This window comes from Grampus griseus (assembly GCF_964374135.1).
Source record: "Grampus griseus genome assembly, chromosome: 2".
Taxonomy (NCBI): Eukaryota; Metazoa; Chordata; class Mammalia; order Artiodactyla; family Delphinidae; genus Grampus; species Grampus griseus.
The window spans coordinates 68,491,930-68,512,113 of NC_139018.1; the positions used below are offsets into that span (position 1 = coordinate 68,491,930).

At 37.4% G+C, this 20,184-nt stretch overlaps 1 protein-coding gene across 1 annotated transcript in view; it reads left to right on the plus strand.

Annotated features, from left to right (window-relative positions):
* LOC309819248 (serine/threonine-protein kinase D1-like) overlaps positions 1-18,335 on the plus strand; it is a gene marked incomplete at both ends in the record, with an annotated part of 174,287 nt that extends 155,952 nt beyond the window's left edge. The window contains 2 exons of the mRNA XM_082649378.1: positions 16,622-16,760; positions 18,199-18,335. Coding sequence (XP_082505504.1) covers positions 16,622-16,760; positions 18,199-18,335 — 276 coding nt within the window. The remainder of the gene's footprint in view (positions 1-16,621; positions 16,761-18,198) is intronic.
* Positions 18,336-20,184: the final 1,849 nt, after the last annotated feature.

Consider the following 20,184-nt stretch of genomic DNA (forward strand, 5'->3'; position numbering starts at 1 on the left):
CAGCTCGCTTTGTTGTGACTTATAAATTTATTCATGCATTCAGTACTTCATACTGAGCACATACTATGTACCAGACACTGTTCTAGGCTCTTAAGTTATAATAGTGAATAAGATGGAAAAAGTCCCTGCTCTAATGGAACGTATATTCTAGTTGGGAAACAGATACTAATTTTTAAAAATGAAGATAGATACATTATATAACTTCAGATAGTGATGCCTTCTCGGAAGCAAAAGGAGGCAGGATAAAAGAAATCAGTTAGAGGAGCTGTCATTTTACTTAGGGTGGTCAGGGAAAGCTTCACTGAGGAGGGGACGCTTGAGCAACATGAAGGAATTAGTCATGTGAACCTCAGGAAAAGGAGTATTTCAAGCAGGAGGAGAAGAGCAGGTGCACAAGCCCAGAGGAAGAATTTTTTATGATTTATTTGAAGAACAGTAATGGGGCCAGGGTAGAGGAAGAGTGGTAGAACATGAGAGCAGAGAGGTAATAGCTGGGGTAAGAGCACTGTGGGCTCTGGTTACCACTGTGGGATGGTTTTAAGTATGAAGACAAGCCATCAGAGGGCTTTGATCTGATACTTGTTTTAAAAGGATGACTCCAAGTCCTGTGTGTAGAATAGACCGTGGGATCAAGAGTAGAAGCAGGTAGCTTGAGCAGTTATTGGGTTTTGGATGAGAGATGGTGGCTCGGACTAGGGACATGGCAGTGGAGATGGTGAAAATTTTTAAATTTGGAGTATATTGTACTTTTTTATAGAGCTAACAGAATTTGTTGATGGATCACACATGAAGTGAGAGAGAAAGAGGAAACTTAAAGATGTTTCTAAGGTTTTTGACCCAACAACTGAATGTTGGTGCCATTCCTTCAGGTGTGAGCAGCAGGGAGGACATCAGGAGTTCCACTGTGAACACGTGAACATGAAGACCTCATAGATATATCTACGCAGAGATGTTGAGTGTTGTTAGATTGATCGGTCTGTGTTTCGGGGGAAAGCTCATTAACAGAGATGGACATTTGTATCACCAGACTCAGAGTACGATGATACAAATGTCTATCATCATTAAAGCCAGAAGACTGGATGAGGTCCTCTAGGAGAGTGATTATAAATAGAGAAAATAAACTTCCTGAAGAATGAGCCCCGAACACTGTAGCATCTAAGAGGTTGGAAAGAAGAGAAAGTTTTGGTAAACATGACTGAAAAGTTATAGCTTATCAGGTAGGAGTAAAAGCAAGAGAATGCACTATTGCAGAATCAAGGGAAGAAGGTGTTTTGAAGGAGGAGGAAATGAATCACTGAGTCAAGTTCTGCTGAGATGTTGCCTATGAGGACTGAAAGTCACCCATGGAATCTGGCAATGTGAAGGTCATTGACAGTCTTAAGAGATTGGCTTGAGAGTAGAGGCTGGGCAGACAGCTTGCCTGCAGTCACTTCAAGTGAGAGTGTATGCATTGAGCACCGGTACTTCTTGTGAGGAGAATTTCTCTAAATGGGATGAGGGAAATGGGATGGACTTTGGAGTGCAATACATCTTGAGTGTTTTGCTGGCAATCTGAATCTGATTGTTGAGTTTGAAGTTTCATAAAGCATGGTGTTCTGATTCTTACCATGTTCCAGTCTCAACTAATGAATTTCCTTTTCTATGAATTTGAAGTGAGATATCAAATTTCTTTTGATTCTCATTTTCTTGATTCTCTGTGTTCAGGAAATTACAGTTTGTTTTCAGTGCTAATATAATCACTATGGCACACATATATATAGTGAACTTTAAAATACCGTATTCAATTCAAATGTTTGTTTTAATTTTTATATGCACTCATTCCCTCCCAGTGAAAACGAATATGAATTAGTGCAGTGACTGGATCTAGATGAAATGACGTCATCACGGGCTGCACTCTTATAAACTCCCAGTTGCTTTGAGAATACATTAGAGAATTTTGATAACTTGCAGTTGCTGGGCTATTCAGATCACCCAGATTTCTCAGATTTCACACTGTAAACTAGATTCCTTTCAAGAGGATTTTACTCTGCCCTCTTTTAAAGGCAAATAGAAACTTATCTCAAAATGTCTCACTTAAAACATGTTCGGGGCTTCCCTGGTGGCGCAGTGGTTGGGAGTCCGCCTGCCGATGCAGGGGACGCGGGTTCATGCCCCGGTCCGGGAAGATCCCACATGCCGCGGAGCAGCTGGGCCCGTGAGCCATGGCCGCTGAGCCTGCGCGTCCGGAGCCTGTGCTCCTCAACGGGAGAGGCCACAACAGTGAGAGGCCCGCATACCACAAAAAAAAAAAAAACATGTTCCACACTGACTACCATCTTTACTGTGCTGTGATTAGTATAAGCAAATTAGATCATAAAATACCAAGGGAACAGGATGAAGAATGGCAAGAAGTTAGCTTTTGGGGGATTGTCTGTGGTAACTAAGATAAAGTCATGAATTTTAGGCAGAGAAAATAGAGAGGATATCTTAGATTTTCATGAAGGTGGGGACTATTTGTCTATTGTTTACAACTGTGTCTCCAGGCACCCAGTAAAATAAAAATATAAACTTGTACTGGAATAACTTATGTCACAAGGTATTAGTATAGCTATTGGCAGGCTAGCTATCATTGTTTTTCTTCTTGAAAATACAAGTTATTTTATATTAGCATACATATGTATTTATAGGTGACCTTTGATATGTATGAAAAATGAAAGAAACTAACCTACTTAATGTTAAGTCATAGTATAGGGTTTCACCTTTATATTCATCTGTACTATCTACTCTAAATCAAAGAACACAAACAACTATAGTTGTTGTTTTTTTCCCCTCAATGTTTCATCCTTTGCTTCCACCTCACTTGGGATCCAGTGTACTTGCTCTCTCTCACCAGTTTTCAGATTTAATCTTTGCAAGTTATCTATATCTGCCTTTATGAGCGACAGTATCAGAAGGTTGGTCAGTTTTGCTGGAAATATAATACATTTCTCTATGACCCAATAACTTGAATCAAGGTCCAAGGCATCACAGATATTTGTAAGAGCCTTTGCAGGTATCTTTTTAATATAAGCTTAGATAGGTCTTTGTAGCTGGGGTCAAAACCTTTTCTTGACAAAGAACTCAGCTGAGGACATCTGGCCACTTAGAAATGAATTGAAAGGCTAATTTATTAAATGTTACTTCTGGTGGGGTGGCAGGTGGTTTTATTATCTTTGGCCACTCCTGACTCTTCCAAAAGCTATAGCATTCTTTCCAGAAGCTGTATAGCATTTTACAAGGGGAGAAAAAATTCTTTCCTATCTTGGGGAACATCAAAGTAAATGAGAGAATGTTTTAATTTTGATCCTATAAATCAGATGCACTGCCTGCTTATCAGTACAAAGAAGAAAAAAAAAAATACACCAGCTCCTTGGGGATTTGGTTTTAAGGAAATGAAATTTTTATCCATGGAACCAAAGGATCATTAACAGCACAATCAGAACAATGGAATTCCACAGTATGGATGCCAACATCCAAATCTATGGCCCTTGCTTGGTTCTAGTACAGTACTTGGAATTAACGCAGTAACATTACCGTATAAATAAATACAAGGAAGGGAGCTGTTTAAAAATCAGTTAATTTATTTTCACCAAAAATAGGTTAGTTTTGAAGAAACATATCTTACATATAATGAATATATGTATCAGAAAGTTCACAAAGCTGGGAGTGAAGAAGGTCTTAGCCTACCTAGCCTTTTGAGTTCCAGGATGTGGCAAGAGTCAATTAGAAATTACATGAGCTGTATTGGAGCTACAAGGAGCCAAGGAGAAATAGCAGAACACTGAGCATGCCTGACGTATGCAGCTGAGTTGTCCCTCCTCTGGAGTTTTTGATGAAGAACAGAGTGGCTGGAAAATCTTGCTTTTATTATAGCTAACTTACTTATAACTAAATGTTGTAATTATTATCTATAATAACGACAACAGACACTTATCAAGCGTTTACCGTGGGTCTGGCCCTATTAGAAATACTTTACATATGTTCATTTAATCGCTACAGTGGTCCTGGGAGGCAATCAATCAATAAACAACTAAACAAGTATATGTGTGTATGTATTGAATATATATATGTATTCATATACATGGATGATGTATATCACATATAGGTGTCAAATATAGAAATATGATTTGGACACAAGTTTCTTTGTAAACATTAATTATGATAATGTGCATGGTGGGTTTTCAAGAAGGGCATAGCGTATGACACATTTTCCAAATTTATTTCAAACCTTATTGTCATAGAGCTTCATAGAGCTTCTCATGGAGAAAATACATACGCTTTGAGAGATATTTATTTAGTCATTGAACTCAGGTCTAGGTCTAAGTCCAGGGAATTCTTAAATGAATGAGTGTTTTGTTGGGTTTCATGTGGTATCAGAGCTACAAAGCAGCTCCTGCCGCAGGCTTTGGACCCAGTGCGTATGACTATGGGATCTGAAGGGGTGATGGCAGCAATACTTTTTTCTACCCTTAATCAAAGGAGACTTAGAGCCATTATTTTTAAGGATAATAAAGAACATGTAAGATTTCTGCACAGATGCTTGCTCTGCTGGGAACTCCAGCCTCCTGCCACCCTCCATCTGAAGTTACTGAGTTTGAGCATTGGATCTGAGCTAAAATGTTATTTCTTCAGGGGAGTCTTTCCTAATTCCCTGTCTAGTCCTTTGTCATAGTCCTTGATTATATGCTATCTTAGAATGGCGCTCCATTTCTTTATAACATTGATCTCACTGTGCCGTTACACTCTCATTAGTGCTATATTGCCTCATGTCTGTCTCCCCTACTTGTGTTCTCCTGCTTATACAGCCTCCCCTGACTTATCTCATGACAATGGGGACCATCTGTGGTTTGACTTATCATCATATCTCTAGCTAGGGACACAGTGCCTAAGTGTCTGCTTCATTCCTGAGTGAATGAAGAACCATGAGCCCTTGTGGTGTGCCCAATATCTGTACCTACCTCTTGTGAGAGGTGTTATGTGTATTCTGTGTGCTGTGGTGATCCAGGCAAGCTCTCGTCATGAGTGTTGGATTCATGACATCAGCTTTTCAATTTCATTTGGAAAGCCAGTGTCTATACTCATTCCTTTTTCCTCTAAGGCATATCGTTCAGATAGCTTTGGTAAGAAAAGTATTTTACCTCCAAACTCTTAGGAAATGTCTATTTCTGTATTTATGACCTGAGGTTCTGTATTTATGATCCAGGAAGTTCTCCTCTCTTCCGCATCTATCTCCAGTGTTGTTATAATCCCTGATTTTTACACGTACTTAGATCGATCCCATTATTCTTTTTAATGAAAATTACCTAGAATAAAATTAATTTAGTAAAATTAAACATTTTATAACATGACAGTAAACAGTTAAAAAGGAGATGGTTTACTTATTTATTTAGTTATTTTGCTGAAGATTGATTTTTTTTTTTAAACTGACTTTCCTAAATTGGTAAACTGTTTATGGAGTCCGATAATTATTTGAAGTTAGTACCATCTTTAAGGATTACATATATACTTTGTTGCAAATGTGTGCTATTAAATCAGCATTTCCTAGTCATTGGCCTATGTATGTTTAATGTTAAAATTTAGTTTTAATATAATGGAAAATTATACTTCCTGCATCTGAAATACAAACCCAAATTGTGTACCCTAATAGAGTTAGCCTTTCTTTATCATCATCAATGAAGGTGGTATTCAGATGTACAAACTTAACAAATAAGAGTACATTTTATTTTTCAATTTTATTTTAGATAATTTAATGGAAATCTTTTCAAATGTATTGTTCAATACTATGTATATGTTTCTTTTTATCTAAAAGGTCAATAATTCTGTAAATATTAGTTGCAGTTCCATGTAATGCAATACTGCTTTGAGGGTGGGATGCATAAGGCTAATAGCCCCTTGTCTTAATGACCTCAGCCAGTTTTTCTGCTGCTGTAAGCTGCCATTCTGCTGTCAGCCAGCCTTCAATGAGCTACCTCACTGTCACTACCCTTTTAATGACTTGTCTGTCTAGTAAGAACTGGAGATTGCCAGGGAATAGCTGCTACAAAGCTCATTAAGCCATTTTACCTTGGTTTGTTCAGAATCCAAAATCTAGAGGCCTGGGTCTGTACTTTCTGGCCAAGAAAAGTGCTCAGAATTTGCAATTCTGAGTCACTGTTTGCTGGACATTTGGCTACTCTTCCTGCATTTTCTTTCTAAGAGAAGCAGAACTGAGAGGAAAGATCAAGGAGTATGTTTTAAGAGACTAGGCCACTCACCTTGTTCTGGCATTACCTAGCATTGCCACCTTGGTAATACGTTCTGGGCACCAGTCTTCTTATCTCTAAATGACAAGATACATAATGCAGCAGTTTTTCTTTTCCAAAGTTAATGATTCTTAATTTTTGGTAAAACCTTTTTAGTTGCTGTCACAGTCTTCATTTTATCCAGTACATGCATCAATTATCATTAGTTCATTAATGAGCAAACATGTAACCTTATTATGCAATGTAAAAAATCTACAGTATGCTATAATGACAGTTTTATTCAGAGTGAGACAAAGAGTGTGAAGTACATTTTTTTCCATTTTCAAGCTGCACATCCACACACCTAATTACTGTTGTGTGAATAATTTCACAGTGCCTACTAAGACTTCTAATAGCTATCACTGACTAGTAATCTGTCAAGCTATAATGCAGGATAATATGTTTTTACACAACAATGGTGAGGCTCTCATTAATTATTACCACCTATAATTGCTTGATGTGAACCTTTATTCTAAAACTTAAAAATTATATACAACAAAATAATGATTTAAAATACTTCTAGGAAGTCTATACGCAGACGTTGCAGCATTAGAGTTAATGATGTATTAAGTCATTTATTGCTTTTGTCTTTTTAATAGGTGACATATTATTCAAATTGAAATAGAATAAAAGTCTCTGCCAACAATTAAGCATCACACTTAGTCACATCTGCTGCCTTAATGATAAGCATATAATTTATTAGACAGACTTCTTTAGCAATATCTGATACAGAACGTCAATATATGCCCAAGGAAGAAGAATTTATAGTCTAGCTTTATTCTCCAACGGTATTGCAAGTTCAGGTTTTATGCATGTTCTGTGTCTTGTAGTATATCTGACTTTCAGATCTCATAATCAAAATCTACCATTTCACCTTTAATCTAAACTTTAATTCCAGAAGATTTCAAGCAGACCTCTTTTTGATAAAGTATATTCTTTCTTTTCTCAGATATCTTATTCCTTTTACTTTTTTACTGTAAAACATAGAGGGCAAGGCTAAGGTCCAAATTTAAAATTATGAATGAAAATGATTGTTTAAACAAGGGAATTTTGAATTTAACGGAAAGGAGAAGGGCTAAAAAAAGGAGGTCTAAGCAGAAGAAAATCCGTGTTTCAGATTCTAGATTTGCCTGTAGGAAGGCAAGAGCGGAATAAACTCAGGTTCTGTCTTGAATGAGAAGAGGAAGTTTTTGGCGGTGGAGTGGAGAAAGGAGGACTAACTAGAGTGACTTGTTTCTAGGTTTGGACCTTGAAGATTTCTGAAATTGATAGACCCCTGGTGTTAGGCATACCTTTTCAAAGGCAGCATTGGGTTTGTGGAATGGGGAGTCATATGATTGCGATTGCAGGTGCTCATGTGAGAGAAGGAACGACAGAGGAAGCAAGGCAAGGATTGTGATTGTTTGCCAGGGTGATCTGCATTTGGACAGTACGCCCATGGCCCAGAAAATAGCAAAGTCAAATGGAGAATGATGCTCTGCAGTGGACAACAGTGCCGTTTTTCATGGCTGGGAAATGTATAATGAATCTTCATAAAGTCAACACTGTAATTAATCATTTAGTCTTTATTTCAGAAACTGAAATTTTTCATAGGCTTTTAAAAACTATTTCATGAAAGTAGGTATTGCAGATTTATTTATATGAATCACATCTTTCAGACTGAGAGATGAATGATTCAACCAGGGATCTCTAGGAAAATAGATTGCCACTAGGAAAGATAGTAAAGTGCTACCTTTAATAGTAGTTCTTAGTTATTTTGATTCAGCGCTATTCATTTTCTGCCTAGCTTGGGTGGCATTGGGTGGAGGAGGGAGGGAGGGGAAGAAAAAAGAAAGGTCTAAAAATTTTTTTCTGGTTTCTGTTTCCTAAGATTACATTCAGACACTAGTCACATAGCTATGTGGTCATAGTGTGGAATTCTTTTCAAGTGCCTCCTTTTGAGGATATGAAATCACCAAATAAAAGATCCTGTGCCCAAATTTGAACACATTTCAGAACTATGCCTGCAAATAATACAGATTATTCACTTTTATGCTTTCGTTGACACATTATAACTTGTGTTTCTAAGTGAAAATTTAGTGTTCATGCTTTTAGTGGGCTTGAACAATCTCATGATTTTTTTTTTGTCATTATAGCTGTAGTGCTATGTACATGACACTCACCCAATGTTTATTCACTGTGTTGTTTTTTCATTTACTTAAATTTTATACACTTAAATTTTCAATCTGTTATTAGATGCTTTTTTAAAAAAGGGGATAGGTTTAATTTCCTAGGCAAAGTTAATAATACAAGTTTATGACTCGTGTCTTAGTTCTCGCCCATGAGACCCCTTGGAAGGATCCAACTGATCTTAAGGATCTACTGCTTTCAGAACCATATTTAAGTGCCTGCCCTTTCCTGCTTTTTACAGCTCAATGGCCGCATCACTCAGGTGCAACTCCTCCAAGGGAATCCAGAGATCACTCAGGTGCAACTCCTCCAAGGAGAATCCAGAGGCATTTTCACCCAGTGGTTTAGGAATTCTCGTTAAAATAGTTGCTTACAAGGTGTCCATGTTGTCCTGTACTCCAGCAACAAAGGGAGGATTTTGGTCAAGCTAGGAAGCGGTAGCACCTTTTTAATTTCTTTGCTCATTAAGGGTGACCAGTCATGGCACTACTTGTTGTAAACAGGAGAGTCCTTGGAAAATGACTTGGGAATCATCTTTGATGAGAAGAGTGCTGTATTCACCTGCCTGATGTGTTCTCTTATTGAGCAGAAAAACTTAATTTCAGGACTTTCATCACCTTTTAGCAAAAGTAAACTGCAGTGTATTTTCATTTCCTAATCAGGCCATTTCTCTCTTTCTTTTTCTGCTTGACTGAGTCATGGCTTAATTTATTTCTGATATTGCTTGTTCCTCGCCCTTTGCGATTGGCCTCAACTGTGGAAGAGCACCCTTTGTTCCCTAGAGTTCTCTTTGGCCAGGTCACATTTCAGCTACTCACTGAAACATATATTTATTCTACTCTGGAGCACATTGTCTGGCCAGCCAAGAATTTATAGTGAAATGTAACAGTAAATTGTGCTCTGTGGTCAAAAAATGCCAAATGATACACACAGCAGTACAGAGATTTCCAGCATAGGGTAGAATTAAAGAGCTAAGGACCAGTGCCAGGATTGTTGGCCGTATTTTCACAGTGGCCAGGTTTGTTAGAGTCGAACTTGGAGAGAGCTTGAAGTCACTTATCTCAGATGTTTGGGCTCACAACCACAAAGCCTCTGAGAAACACAGCACTGATCTTGTAATAAGCGCCAGCTGAGTGTACAAGCCTCTGAGCCTTTCTGAAAGCCTGTTTAGTTTAATGAGGGTTTTCAGGTTTCAAAGCTCACACACCTTCACATAAAAACAGATGATTATGACCAAATTAGGGAATGTTGTTCCATGAGTGTTTTCCCCAATATGTTCTCTTCTCAGTTGTCAGGCATTGTTCCTTTACGCTTTTCACCTTCCAGGCATCATTTTTAAATATAATTTTTGAAAGTCTTATTGTATATAGTTTCCATTCAAGCAGAATGTTACATAAAAGAAAAGGTTTTCTCTTAACAGGGAAAGACAAATATGCATATATTTTATTCTGGTCAATAAAAAAAAAGGTACAATCTTAAAAAAAATCGAACCCTTAACTTCTGCTGCCATGACAGCTGTCCCGAGAGGCTATATCTCCATGTTCACCCCTGTGCCCTGCTTCACAAGGCTCTACAACCTGTTTCTGAATGTCTTGTTAATGAAGAGAGAAAAGCCATGTCTGTGACCCAGTAGGAAGGAATGTGGGAGAGTGGCTATCCACACCTCAGTCATTTATATATTGGACAAACAACCTTCAAGAACATTTATAACACTAACTTCATTTTTTCAATTTAGCCTTTTAAAATAATAGCTTTAATGTGTGGCATATATTGGTATTATTCTACTTATTCTGATTTTTCCAAATGTTTTGAGTCACCCTTAGAAAGAAACATAATTGGGATGTGAGGCATTCAAGCCTTACTTGAATACCAAATCTTTGATTACACTATACCCATGGTCTTACAAAGAAGCACGACACAGAGTGTGATGTCCACATGTCAGCAATACAGGACCACAAGGGAATGGTATATACAGATGTCCAAGGGACATGTGCATAAAGGCCAGGTTGCGCTGACATTGTGATGAGCCAGCAGAATCCTTGTCTCCTAAGCCCCTCTTCAGTATTCCCACCTATTCTTCCACCACACAGGCTCATTGACAAGGTATTTGTTAGACGATGCAGTAAAGTTTAGCTCTTCTTTGGGGAAACAATTGCTGTTTCATCTCTTCCTTTCCAGCTGTTATTTTCTATTCACTCCAGCTCAAGTACTGAATCTCTTGAATTTTCTCTTCTCTCTTGAGTCAGAATCAGCTACCCATGGTTTTTGAAAGAATATGGTAAGAGGAACTGTGCATTAATTAGTGTATTATATTTTGAAGAACATTTGTGTTCCAATCAGGGACAATCCTTTAACAGTTAAAGTTTAACTCAGGATAGGTCAAACTATGTTTTGAGAGTTATATGATAATTATTAATTTTTAATTCTTATTTCATTAAATATACTTTGCATTTATTTCAATGTAATATTAAAAATGTACTCTTACTAACTATGGATGTTTTATTTTTCTTTAATTTACTTTTCTTGCAAATGCTATTTGCATAGAATTAAGTAGTCAAAAGTTTGGGTAGAAAAGATCGGTATTCTATATTTAAAAAGCACATGAGACTTTGGCTTTCATTCACAAGGAATATCTGGTATGGGACATGCTCACCTGCCCCAAACAAATAGAAAATAATACAAAATACATAAAATACCTGTTATAGACACTGGCCAACAGGCAATGCAGGGTGACCCCTGAGAAAAGGAAACAAACAAGGTAGGTGTTACAGTCATCTGAGGTTTAGTGCAGGGAGAGAGAACCCAAGAAGAGCCTAGTTCTGTGGCTGCATAGAGGAGACAGGTAATAGAGCTCAAGGTGCCCAAGTCAACAGAATTTTTAGGGGAAGAATACTGGAAAGGTAGGACCTATACAAAGGAAGAGCTCCAGAAATCTGGTTAAGGGTCCACTTGAATATTAGACTGAATACAAGTCCATAGGGTAAAAATCTATAAGGCAGAATAAAGAGCAACTGTTGGGAAGCTCTGAAATGAAAACTTTTCAGAGCCCATATAGGGCTGAGAGATGGTCGAGTTCCTACCAGACAAATAGAAGAGATTTCACCGAACATTTGAAGTGTTCTATAGAGATAAAGAGTCATGCATTAGTAGTGGGACTAAATTATCCCTAGAACAACTGTTATTCTAGAGCTGCCATAACAAAGCTTAAAAGTAAGCCTTGAAAAGATAAAGCCAGTCTGCAAGTACCTTAATGTTTTGCCAAAACAAATATCAGTGTTCTTTAAAGGAAGACAACAACGTACAACTGCTCACATTAATTCATAAAATCTGGCATCTAATTTAAAAAACACAGGTATAAAAAAGCAGGAAGGGCTTCCCTGGTGGCGCAGTGGTTGAGAGTCCGCCTGCCGATGCAGGGGACACGGGTTCGTGCCCCGGTCTGGGAAGATCCCACATGCCGCGGAGCGGCTAGGCCCGTGAGCCATGGCCACTGAGCCTGCGCGTCCGGAGCCTGTGCTCTGCAACGGGAGAGGCCACAACAGTGAGAGGCCCGCACACCGCAAAATAAATAAATAAATAAATAAATAAATAAAAAATAAAAAAAAAAAAAGCAGGAAAATGTGACCCATAACCAGGATTAAAAGAGCTAATAGAAACAGTTCAGAAATGATAGAGGTGATGGACTTAGCAGAAAAGAACTTTCATGGTTACATGAAAATATGAGATGAAAGACTTTTACACTAAAAGATCTCTGAAAGAAATTTAAGCAAAGGCAAATAAATAGAAAACATCACATGATCATGTATTGGGAGAATTAATATTGTTAAAATGTCCATACTACCCCAAGCAACCCACAGATTCAATGCAATCCCTATCAAAATCCCAAGGCATTTTTTACAGAAGTAGAAAAAACAATCCTAAAATTCATATGGAATCACAAAAGACCCCCAAATAGCCCAAGCAATTATGAGCAAGAAAAATAAAGCTGGAGGCATGACACTTCCTGATTTCAAAATATATTATAGTAATCAAACAGTATGACATAAAAAAAGATATATAGACCAATGGCCAGACCAGTCAAGCAAAAAAGAGAGAGGACACAAATTACAAATACAAGAAAATAATAGACATCACTACAGACATTAAAGGGTGACAAAGGAATAATATGAAAAAACTTTTTGCCTGTAAGTTCAGCAACTTGGATGAAATGAATTGGTTCCTTGAAAGATTCAAAATACCAAAGCTCACTTAGAGGAAATTGAAATCTAAGTAGTGATATATCTATTAAGAAAGTTGAATATATAATTTTAATCCTTCCAAAAAAAAGATAATTCCAGGCTCAGATGGCTTTGCTAGAGAATTCTACCAAACATTTAAGGAAGAATTTATACCAATTTTATACAGGTCTTCCAGAATATGCAAAAAATGAACCTCAATCCATATTTCTTACTTTATTAAAAAATTACCTCAGAGTGGATCATAGACCCAAATGTAAAACCCCAAACAATAAAATTTGTGGAATAAAACATAAGAAAAAACCTGTTACCTTAGGTTATACAAATATTTATTAAATATTAAACCAAAACCATGACCCATGAAGAAATTTTGATAAATTGGGTTTCATAGAAATTAAAAACTTAAGAAAATAATGTTAAGGGGATGAAAAGACAAGCCACAGACTGGAAGAAAATATCTGTGAAACACGTATCTGGTGAACCGCTTTTATCTAGAATATATAAAGAGCTATCAGAACTCCACAATAAGAAAATAACTCAACTTTTAAAATGGGCAAATGAATTGAGCAGGTGGGTCTGTGTGTGTGTATGTGTTAAATAAGTACAAGAAATGATGCTCAATATCATTAGTCACTAGGGAAAAGTAAATTAAGACTATGAGATACCATTATACACCTATTAGAATGTCTAAAATTTAACAACCCAACATTGCCAAGCGCTGTCAGAGATGCAGAGCAACAGGAACTCTCATGCGTTGCTGGTGAGAATGCAAAATTGTATGGCCACTTTGAAAACAGTTTGGCAGTTCCTTATGAGGTTATTCAGATACTTCCATATGCCCCAGAAAAATAAAAACTTACTATGTTCAGGCAAAAACCTCTAAGTGAACGTTTATAGCACCTTTATTTGTAATAGTCAAAAACTGGAACTAACTTAAATGCCCCTCCACTAACTGAGGACTAGATACACTGTGGTCCATCCATACACACAATGGAACAATCCTCAGCAGTGAAAAGGAGTAGATTAATGATGTATGCAACAGCATGGACAAATATCAGCTTCACTGCACTAAGTAAAGTCAGATTCAAAATTATGTATGTACTGTATGATACCATTTATATCACATTCTTGAAAAGACCAAACTATAGGGACTGGAGCTGTTCTGTATCTTGGCTGTGTTGTGTATACTACATATACCGCATGTGGTTATGGTATACATCTTCCAAAACTTTCAGAACTGCACACTAAAAAGGGCAAATTTTACTGTATGTTTATTGTACTTTAATCAGCCATTTATAATAGCATAAAAATATAAAAACTTAGAGATAAATCTAGCAAATATATCTAAGACATGTACACTGAAAACTACAAAACATTTTTGAGAGCAATCTAAAGGAACCTAATAAATAGGGCGATATGCCATCTTGTTCATAACAAAATAGAAGTCTCCACATTGTTAAAATATAGATCTACCCAAGTTGATCTATGTTTCAATGTAGTATCATTGAAAAATCACAGCAGATTTATTTTGTAGAAATTGACAAAGTGATTCTAAAATGTGTATGGAAATTCAGAAGACCTATAATATCCAAAGCAATCTTGAAAAGGAAAAAGATGGAGAGCTTACACTAACTGAATTCAGGCTTAGTATAAAGCTCTAGTAATAAGTATAATGTGTTACTGACGTTAAGATAATTATATACTCAAACATATATTTATATGCCCCAGAAATTCTTTGCCTAGATATTTACTCATAAGAAATGAAAACCATATACCCATCGAAACACTCATACATAAATGTTCATAGATTTATTATTTGTAATAGCCACAAATGGGGGGAAAAATACGAATGTCCATCTGTGGGTGCACAGATAAGCAGTTATCCTAGATCCACATAATGAAATGGTAATAACATAATAAAAACAGGTGAATCTCAAATACCTTATGTGTAAATGAGTCTCAAAAACATAATGAGCAAAAGAAGCCAGCCAAAAAAATAGTACATAGTGCATGTTGTATGATTTCATTTGTATGAAATTCTATAGCTGGCTAACTAATCTTTGCTGACAAAATAAAACTGTGTTGAGTCAAGATTGTGGGTAGCATCAACTGCAGGGGGTACAATAAAACTTGGGGGGGTTGATGAAAATGTTTCATGGCTTGGTTGTGATTTTGGTTTCATGCATGCCGGGGCAAGAGTCAAAACTCATAGACTTATATCCATTTTATTTATTGTAAATTACACATCAGATGAGGTTGATTTTTAAAATAGTACATGAACTATTTGTTGCTGTAGTTTAGAAAATGGTATTTTAGTTTCTCCCTTTCCTTGCACTCTAATAATATTATTGGAGAAATTACCAAAAAAAAGGAACTATTATTTTTGTTTTAATTAGCGCAGTGGAACAGTGACATCATTTCAGCTGTTACATTTTATTTTACAGAAGCCAACTTTACTAAGTGATATGCAGAAGTAGTTTTAAGCCTGGTTGTCAGCAGACTCTTAAGAGCAAGAGGATGTTCTGTATATACTTACTTATTTTTAATTCACACAAAACGTCTTACATGATTGTAGCCCCTAGTTTTATTAATAAGAAAAATAAGGAAGAATGCATCATATATTGTATTTATCTTCAGAAGATCTCATACTCTGGACATTTCTTCATGACAGTAGCTCCTTAAAAGTCAACATTTATTGACATACGTGTCAGAAATATCACAAGTTTCAGGAACAAGACAATTTTCTCTCCTTGACTTATGACCTTTTTCCACACATGGCAAATATCAATTTATAAAAGAAATAACAACTGCTAATTATGTGAAAATATCATATACAAGAAAAGAGCCCTTTTCACATACCTATTAGCCTAAGTTGTTTGTTTTAATAAAAATATTCAATGCTAATACAGACGGATCTTTGCTTACACTGTTCCTGAGATTGTGGTTTGTGATAAGTTTGAAGTTGGCTTTAAGATTCTTAAGGATGTTCCTACCCTTTGATCAAATAATTCTACTTTTAAGATGGAATTCAACAACCAGGACTATGGTTTGAATTTAGAGTACTTTCTTGCATTAGAAGGAAGAGAGGAAATGAAAGGAATAATATTAATTGTTGATATTCTAATAGTTATTGTTAATATCAGAATTTTTTAGGTTTCTCATTAGAAAATATCATTCATTTAGCTTTCATTATATGCCTGCTATTGGGAGATAATCTTGAGTAATAAACTCTTGGATTTATCCCTGTGAGGAGAATATAAACTATGTATACTTAAAACGAATTGACTTCTAGCTATTGTACTTGTCTATTTAACCTAGATTGCATGAAAACTAAATGCAATGTATGGGCAGCAACAAAAGGGAGAGTTGGGTTGTCTCCTCTGTTGCTTTCCTGAATCAAAGAATCTAGATAACACCTCTGCCCACACACAGAACATGTTTAGATTTATTGAGTCATCTCTTATTTTTGAATATGCCAAAATGGACTGACAGTTTTTTTTTTTTTTGCAAATAAATTGCAACAATATTTGTAATGGAATTGTAACAAACTCCCATTTTAATGTAATTGAATTGCTATAAATCATGTGAAAATGCACAGTTCTTACCACCTGTTGTATTTCTTAACTGCCTCATTACTGCCAGGACTTTCTTTGAATCTTATCTCAGATTCTGTTGTTTTCTTGCTCTCTAATTAGAAGATCATTTTGTCATTATTGCCCTTATGATATGTGATTTCTTTCCTCCTGCTTTGGAGTCATGTCAATATCAATTTGGCCATTCATTTTTATTTTTTGATATTCTAGATATTTTGAACTTTTCTAATTAGTTTGTGTTGGTGCCCTGACATTTGTTTATTTGGTTTTGATTAAATTTAGGAAGATTTTGACATTTAACCTGTTGTGGTATTTGTATTTACAGTTCCCTGAATGTGGTTTCTATGGAATGTACGATAAGATCCTGCTTTTCCGCCACGACCCTACCTCTGAAAACATCCTTCAGCTGGTGAAAACGGCTAGCGATATCCAGGAAGGCGATCTTATTGAAGTTGTCTTGTCAGGTAGTATACTTTTTCCCTCTATCCATAGATAAATAATTTGTATCTGGAGAATTCTTGGCCATACGTTTTTAAGGCAGCATAGAAAGCGTACATCAAACCCGGCCCCATGAGGAAATTTTAGGGCTCTGTCTATATGAACTTTCAAAATTATTTTGAAAAAAGCAAAAGGTTTCCCTTGAATTGGCTGTTTCCCTAGCCAGTCCTGTCCCAGTCACTTCTCCCAACTTCACGCTCTCCCCAGGCTTCCAACAACACACATGAATACCTTCATGCATTACCTTAGATCATCTGGAAGAGCAGTAAAAGCCAACAAAAACAAACTCACCAATGGTGAAGCTAAGACAGATGTCAGGGCCCCAAATGTACTGAGTGTCTGGAAGCCAAGGGCTAGGGAACGATTGCTTTAGTCGAGTCAGAAATCCATTAACAACTAGCCAAGACCAAGGTGGAAAACAGAGCTCAGGAGTTACAGCAGGTCAGGCTATGCTGTGTGACTTTATCTAACTCACTCCGTGAGAAATGGCTGCGTTTCCCTCTGCCCAGATTTATATTTCTTGTTTAGGATTTAGAAGTTAGTAATCAGACTGTGCCTGTCGATACAGAAAAAAAATTAAACTTTTAAAAAAAATGCCAGAGAACACCTGTAGCAGGGATCCTAACAACAATGGTCAGTGCAATATTCTGAAGAGGTACAGATTTTTATTGTTTATTTTTGTTAAAATTGAGTCATTATTGAGAAACACAGATTACATTGCTCTTTCTCCCTTCTTTGCTTGCTATCCCTTTGACTAAAGGAAATTCATTCTCTTTAAAAATGATTCTAGGCTTCATTTCCTCAAGTTCCAGAGCCCAGTACTTGGATGCACTGATTATAATTCACTTGGTCTTTGTTTTGATTCAGTCCAATTCATGTTGTCTGTATTGATCTATCATTGCGACAGGTCCTGGGATTGCCCCACTTTCATTGGGTAGATAGATCCTATAAAACAACTTGGTTTAGCTAGATAAGAGTAATAATTTTCCTGTTGTTTATAAGTTTGCCCGTTGCTAAACAAACCAAAAAAGGAAAAGTTTTCATTTTTTAAATTTGGGGGGTGGGGGTAGAAATCACTTGCTTTGAGTTCTCCTTTTTACTTTTCTCTGGCTCTCTTGACATTGGCTCACCGAGCCTGGCCACACAAAACTAGTGCCTAGACGTGTTGTTCTTTAAGTTTCCTGTTTCTGAACACTAGGGGCTGCCTGAAATAAATTATTCAAGGACATCATACACCAGATCTATTCTAACCATGATTCATATTAGACTCATAGCAAGACGGCTTCGCGAAGAATGTGCTTTATGAGTCTTTTCACTGTGGCCGTGTCCAGAAATATATGAATATTTTCAAGATTGCATTTCGAAATTATTTATTTTTCTTTTCATTTTACTTTTGTTATCAAGCCCTTCAGAGTAGTACCAGACAGATCGAATGCAAACTGTGTGTGAGTGTTCTTGAGGTGGGGAAGAGGTACTGCCCGTTTGCATGTTATTCCCACGCCCTCCGTGAGCCAGACCTGCTCTGCCCCACGTTGACATGATGCAGCCCTCTGGAGGGCCCCTGGGCACAAGGATCAGCGTTCTGCTTTTCCTTTCCGTCTTTGCAAGCCCAGAACCTCATTGTGCCTACACTCCACTTCTTTTGCCATCCACCCTTTATTTTCTGTGTCCTGCCTCTCCTGTGTCCCTGGCCACAGTGCTGAGGGGGCATTTAAAGGCAGCGCTTTTCCTCACCTGCTGTCGCAGCACCTGGCTCAGGAAAGCCTCTCCTACTCTGTCAGTAGCTATCTGGTTGCTAATTAAAAGGAGCCATTTTATAACAGCCTGATTCCAATTTTGAAGCTTGAACCTTTGAACCCTTTTCACACTCCACATAGTTGCACTTCACCTTAAATTATTCATATATATACACACACACATTCAATTATGTTTAGATCTCTAGCATTCACCTTTAACTTCTTTGGTATTCTCCTACCACTCTAACACTCAGCATTGTGATTTTCTCAATACATGGTAAAAATGTTTTTCCTGGGGCTTCCCTGGTGGCGCAGTGGTTGGGAGTCCGCCTGCTGATGCGGGGGCTGCGGGTTCGTGCCCCGGTCCGGGAAGATCCCACATGCCGCGGAGTGGCTGGGCCCGTCAGCCATGGCCGCTGAGCTTGCGCGTCCAGAGCCTTTGCTCCGCAACAGGAGAGGCCGCGGTGGTGAGAGGCCTGCGTACCGCAAAAAAAAAAAAAAAAAAAAAAAAAAATTTTCCTTAAAACCTCCCAGTCCTCCATATTACAACCCTGTTTCCCCCTCACAGCACTTACCTTTGCTGGTTGTTGTCAGTCACCTTCAGTGTAACTACAGACCTGACCTCACCAATAAGGTGTGGCCCCCGCTCTGAGATCTTCACTTGAACGGCACCCCTCCTCCATCTTGTCAATCGCCACCAAATGCACACACCCATTCCCTGTCTTTTTCACTTTAGCTTTTAATCACTAACTCCCTACCATTTTTGGACTATATTTTTCCCTTTCTTCTTTGCCCACAGCACATGGCCCACTATATTCATGTCTTACATCACTTTGATGCACTCTCGACTACTTGGTTATTCTCTTATACCTTAGCAGGCCCTGCTATACCTGTCTGTAATCTGAATTACTTTAACATCCATTTTTGCCATTCCTGTTCCTGAGCCACACATGACTGCTAGACACACGGTCCCTTGCCGACATGGCTCAAGGCAGATATGTCTTTCACTTGGCTTTACTGTTGTTTCTCAATCTTCTTCTCCCCCCATCCTTTTGTTACCATAGACATGAGGTTCTGAGTAAACATATGTGGGTTGCTTAAGTGACTATTGGCTGTCACATTAGAAATTATCATGTATACTAAATTTTGTAAAAATACTGATTTGTTGTAAAAATATTGTTTTTAGATATAGACTCAAAACTAAACTGAAATTCAAGTCTCCTTGGTGTGCATTTACCCAGCCCTGACAAGAAATTAGTGCCTGTGATATGGGCAGGATTGTATCGTATTATAATGTGAGGCAAGACAAATGATAGCTACTAAGACACTTCAGGACATCGTGCAAAGGAGCTCATAAGCATACTCATTCCTGAACCAGTCCCTGAAGAGAATGGATTCTATGATTAGCCAGAGAAATGTGCCATTTCCTGGAGGTGTGGTTAAGGACCAGCTTCATTCAAAATGCAGCAGATAAGCGGGGTAGAGGAGCAAGACACTGAACATCCGCTCTGTGGCCTTTTGACCAGCTCCAGAACATAAACATGCTCTGGAAATTTTCCTCCTACAGACTATAAATATTTTACTGTTAAAATTCATTTCTCCATATTTTCTATTTTTCCTCATTAAAAATTAAATTTGGAGAACACAGCAGGTG